This window comes from Convolutriloba macropyga, chromosome 12 (assembly GCF_964194025.1).
Source record: "Convolutriloba macropyga chromosome 12, txConMacr16.3, whole genome shotgun sequence".
In the NCBI taxonomy this organism is placed as follows: Eukaryota; Metazoa; Xenacoelomorpha; order Acoela; family Convolutidae; genus Convolutriloba; species Convolutriloba macropyga.
Window position 1 is genome coordinate 12,504,451 of NC_134479.1, and position 5,589 is coordinate 12,510,039.

General features: G+C 35.9%; 1 protein-coding gene across 1 annotated transcript; it reads left to right on the forward strand.

Annotated features, from left to right (window-relative positions):
- Positions 1-1,895: 1,895 nt before the first annotated feature.
- On the forward strand, positions 1,896-2,799 carry LOC142350919 (uncharacterized). The gene is made up of 2 exons (XM_075402940.1): positions 1,896-2,223; positions 2,464-2,799. Exons 1-2 carry the CDS (start codon positions 2,134-2,136, stop codon positions 2,737-2,739), a joined length of 366 nt encoding a protein of 121 aa, XP_075259055.1. The 5' UTR covers positions 1,896-2,133; the 3' UTR covers positions 2,740-2,799.
- Positions 2,800-5,589: the final 2,790 nt, after the last annotated feature.

Genomic DNA, 5,589 nt, shown 5'->3' on the forward strand with positions numbered 1-5,589 from the left:
ATCAAAACGTAACCAAGACAAATAAAATGATAAAAAAAACAACGGTTTGTATATAAAGTAAAATGCTTGGTCGTCATCAGTAGCAAAGGTTTATGGTCGTGGACAAGCGTATTGAAAAAACACTCTGAAAAGCGACCGAAAAGAAACCAACGATGATTCATTGCCTCTGTTTGATGTTAAGCTTTGTTTTTTGTCAAATTTTACACTGGGGTGCAAATTACTAAAAATGGCACAAAGTTAGAGCCAGTTACAATATAGGTTATCTCCGGAAGCAAAAAAAATGTCGTTGGTTGCTCGTTGTTCGGAAAACATGCAATACTTGCTGATATTAAAATGTAATGTTTTTCATTATAGTACTTTAGTTTAATTACCCTGGTTGACCACCAAAAAATAAACTTGCCAACCATAAAACGAGGTATATTGATTTTTTTGACACTTACTAAACATAAAACGATCATAAAAAGTTTTGAGGTTTGCTGAAATCTGCTGTTCCAAAAAAACTTTCCTAAGCAAAAAAATCCAAAAGTCTGTGCTTTTTTCGTGGTGCCGTTCTTACCATAAATCGCCATAAAAATTACTTTTAAGGACCGTTTTATGGTTAAAATTTTCCATAGAAAATCTGTATTATTAAAGGCCCAATTTTTGATGTCATCTGTCAAATCAAATTGAAATTACCGTTTGAGATTTTAAAAAGTCAAATAACAAAACGTCCACTTTTATGTTGCCTTAATTACCACACAAAGCCATTAAATTCTGGGCACATTTTCTTCAATCTTCTGCAGCCAAGGGAGCTCTCCTTGGAAAACTTACGTATAAGGAAACTTAGTTAGCATAGCACGATCATAAAACGGTAATTTATATGGTTTTTTATGGACCATAAATGGCCCGTTTTATGGTAATTAAGTTTGGTCAACCCGGATAGCTTTTCGTCAAGCTCACATAACCATTTCTCCCTTTCAAACAACCGACATGTGAGAAAAGTTCATGACAGCATAAATAAAGTCTCATTTAACTTTAGTCATTTAGTTTCTAGGTCGTGGACTAGGGTTGTTTTCTTTCGTGTTAGAGTTTAGAGAAAGTCAAAGTAGTATTATAAGTAAAATACTTTAGAAATGGGATTCTGAAATCACTTTTTATTGTAAACCAATGACAACACAAAACGATGTTTCTTGGAGATATCAAAGAGATAGACCATTGCAGGAGTTCTTAAGATGGAAATAAAAGTAATTAGTCTTGAATCAAGGTGTGTATGGCTACGTGTTTACGCTACAGTTGATCAATGTATATTTGGCTGGAGGCGACGATTGGCAGAATAGGCTTTGCGGTGGAAAAGCGAAAAATGACACGCATTTGCAAAAGTGCTTTTGCTTATCGAATAATCCCCGTTTCTCCTAAGAACCAAGTATGGGAAAACATGTGTATGCAAATCAAATTCAAGTTAAGCGTTTTAAATTAGTCATTTTACTTAATCAACTGGCTTAACAATTTTACAATGAACAATCTGATGAACCGCTGAGTTGCTATTTTAAATTGCTGACTTGCTATTATTTTTTAACAGAATCAAACTGAAGATTAAAAAAGAAAATTTTCTTGCACCACGCTTTTTGACGGTTTCTCAAAGCAAAATCACTCAAAATGGAAAAAAAATCAACGTTTTCGTTTACAATAAAATCTGCTTGAGAAATTTGTATTGTGAGCAATTGCAAATAAAAATGATACAATAAAATGCTATATCAAACTAGAGTGCTACAATTTTTGTTTTTTGTTTTGCAGTTATTCATACAATAAAAACAAAACGTGGTTATCTACATTGAATAATTGAGCTGCTGATCAATTCAATTTGTTCAAATGCAAAATTCGAGCGCTAAAACACCAGCTCTTTCACGGCAGCGAAACAGTTACATTGCACCCGATAAAGAGCAAGGAACAAAAAATGAGCTTCCAGAAAAGTTTCAATTTGATGACCCAGCGCAAAAAATTAGGGTTGGTTGGTTTAAGAGTGAAAAAATTATTATACACAAGTGTATTCTTGTAGCTCTAATAAGTTGCTCTGTTATCTCTTTAATTCTTTTGATAACTTTCACGTGCGTATATGGACTTAAATTAAGAAATGCCAACTCAGCGATAAAGGACATGGAGGAACAAATTTCACTCCTCAAAGAGAGTGTACAAGTTACTAATCGAGAGTATTTCAACTCACAAAGTGCCACAACTTTATCAAAGGTCTGATTCTTGTTACGTTGTTTTGTTCCAACCCCTTGCTCAAGGGAAATAACATTGCTTGGGGAAAACTATTGTTTCCTAATATAGATTTGTTAAGATGCCAAACAGGTCTGTAATGTTAAGATTTTTTCATGAACGTGTATCCAACATTTCCCCCAAGTTGTAGGAAATATCGAACAAATTATAAAACCTTATAGTTGCAAACAGAGTCTTGAGAAAGAGTGCTCTTATTTGTTTCAGTTGGAAGTATTGGAAAACAACTTTGATGATGTCAGCGGATCTTTATTATTAATTCAATCTATTCAAAATGGAACGGAAAAACTAGTCGAGCTGATTGCTATTGATTTAGATAACACTAATGACACTATTTTGTTGATGGAGGTCAGGGTGGCCCAAGCTGAATTGCGATCAATGGACAACAGCGATGAGGTAATGAAATTGGACTCTAGAATTGGGACGTTGAGTACGAGAATTACAGCAGCAGATGCCCGCATAGCAGATTTGGAAAACGCTTAGAAAAATTCATCTGTGTCTTGCAGCCTTTTTCTGTCAAATTGAACAACTGTATTTGTATCAATATCGGGACTAAATGATTATAAAAACTAATTTGCCTTTACTGATTCATTTGCCATTTCACATTATTTGCATCACATCAACTATTTCTTCTGCGTTCCTTCAAAAATTTTCCAAAAAATTTGTGCAGCTGTCAGCAAAAAGCGGTCAAATTTAGCCTTTCTTTTTTGGTTCAAAGCAGACTAAGGGATCGAAGTAATCACGATTTAATTTGCTTTGGTTTTAAAGCGTGACGTTTTCATGAATAACCCATTCCCGCGTAATGTAAGCTCAGTCACCACAAATCATATTTCAAATGAAATTTAGCATTTGGACTGTAATCAACCATCCCAGGTTGGTTTCCTCAGGGTGATCACAGATATGGACTTTAATCAGGACATTCTAGGCCATATTCATCTATGATCAGAGCGAAATGAACTCTGATATGACCATGGTGCGTTTAAATCACAGCTCGAGGTCAAAGAGCGCTTGAACCCCCATTGGTCAGCCAAATTCTAGATCATTGTGCAGAGAGGTACCAATCAGTTTACAAGGCTAAAGTGCGCTCGAATTCAAATATTATGGACCATAAAACTTTTTTTTGTTGAAGAATGGTTTGACAGCCGATATTTACCATTATCCGGTTAGTTCATTATTTGATAGAAACCAATACTCATGAGTATTGGTTCGGGACGGGAAATATCGGCCTCCGAGCATAGCGCAAGTTGACCCATTTTGATACCAGTCACCCTGTGCTCGTTCGTAACATTATGACCGTAGACTAACTGATGACAAAGAGTGGCTCTTTTACTAGCTGGTACCCAGTGATAGGACACATTTCAACAAAAATTTTGCCCTGAATGTCTTTGGGTTGAGACATTACAACCATCTGAAATGTAAATTACGTGAAAATCCGGCCGAAAACGGGCTGAAACGACTGCAAAACGGCCCAGAACACCTGAAATACTCTCAATTGGTCCAGATTTGAGCAAACTGACTCCCCGGGGTGCTGTCTTACTGTTTGGTACCCCCGTGTCATCATTTCATAGCACCCCATAAAAGTGACCAAAAATAAATGCGGAAATCGTGGCACGTTATAAAAATTTTTGGAATTCAAAATTTTCACATGAATTTTTAAGGTAATTTACACTCGGGAATCACTTGCCAAGTGTAATTCAAGTCTGATATGACTAATACACTTGATAATGAACTGATTCAGTACTGATTTATGTAGAAAGACTGGCGTTTATACTGGTCCAGTACTGAAACACACTTGGTATTAGGTACGGGCATATTTGTTAAGATATGGACTGACACTTGCTCATCGACCAACAAAATAAAGTGTAGTAACTTCTTCAGTTGTATTCTTAGGTGTAAAATTACAGTAGTCGCTTCTAATAATCTTCTGAAATCACCTCTTATTTATGTATTCTAACTGAAGCGTTGAATCATCAAAAAATGGCACAGCTAACAGAGCCAAATATCTTTTAATAATGGAATTTTTCATTCAGAGCCAAAACTAATTTGGAATCCAGCCGTTTTTGCTCCTCTCTTAACGCTCCTCGAATACCTTCAGATTGTTGTTTTGGGACGTACCAAAAAGTCAAGATGGAGAAACACGAAACTATTACCGACGATGTTCTACGACTGTACCGTAAAGTCACACAAAGAGAGCATTCGCAGCAATAGTCACCGGAAAACATCGCAAAATAGTAAAATTACAGGAATGATATATATCAAAATTCAGCACTGAAATACTATGGTACTATACCCCGGTGATATCGCCGTGAACGAGAAACAGTATCGAACTTTTACCTGTCGTTTGGACCAGAATTTTGACCTAAAGAAAACTCAGGTAAAGAACCTTGGGCAACTTTTCGCAATCTTGTGTAATAAGACGCCAAACACAAAAACTTCTGTGTTAGGTTGAATTTGAACACACTGAAGTCCATTTATTGTCAAAAAGAAGTATTCCAACAATACAACGTAAATTTTGAACACAATGTAAGCCTTGCGTAGAAAATTGTATACGAAAGTAGTTTTAAAACACAACAAAAATTTGTTACATCTAGTAACACACCGGTTGTAAAAGTTATAAATGAGTTTGTCGGTTGGAAATTTAAGGCAAGACCCCTGCTTGGAACGTGCAAGGATGCATTGAACGGAAAAATTTACACCAAAAACTGATACGATTTCATGAATCTCATGCTTTATATTAGAAAATCAACAATTTTGACCGCCTCGACAAATTCTGCAAGAGAAACATGGAGCTAACTACAAAAAATTGTGGTCAGAACCCCGATAAAACGGCCGACCAGAGGACGAAAACAAAAAAAAACAATCAACAGAGCACACGGACCGAATAAACTCATTTATAGACCGGTTAGTCATTAGGCCATTGAACAAATAACTGGAAAATGAAAATTAAACAATAAGATCGAGGGTTGAAACTGGCCTGACAGTTAATAATCCAAGTTGAAATAGGAGAAAAAGTTTGGTTCGAGGGTAGTTAAAGAGGAACACAAGCTTCAATCATCCCATGTGAAGATATTGGATTGGTGGAGCACGTCCTCAACACATCAGTAAGTGCCTTCTGAACTTTTTAAACCAATATTTTACATTAAAAAAGTTTGCAATGTCACCTCGTTACTTGGGTAATTTCTGCACTGTATTTACCAAAAGTCTCGTACCAAACACTTTTTCCTTTAAGTCTAGTTGAGTTTGAGATCAAGCGATTTATTGCCACCTTGAGAAAATGCACCAACGAAAACTTTATCGTCAGGCTGAAGAAAAAGAGGATTTGCAAAAACCGAT

Coding starts and splice junctions, on each gene's coding strand:
- LOC142350919 (XM_075402940.1), top strand. CDS start 2,134: ATGGAGGAACAAATTTCACTCCTCAAAGAGAGTGTACAAGTTACTAAT. Junction 2,224..2,463: donor GTGCCACAACTTTATCAAAG/GTCTGATTCTTG, acceptor TATTTGTTTCAG/TTGGAAGTATTGGAAAACAA.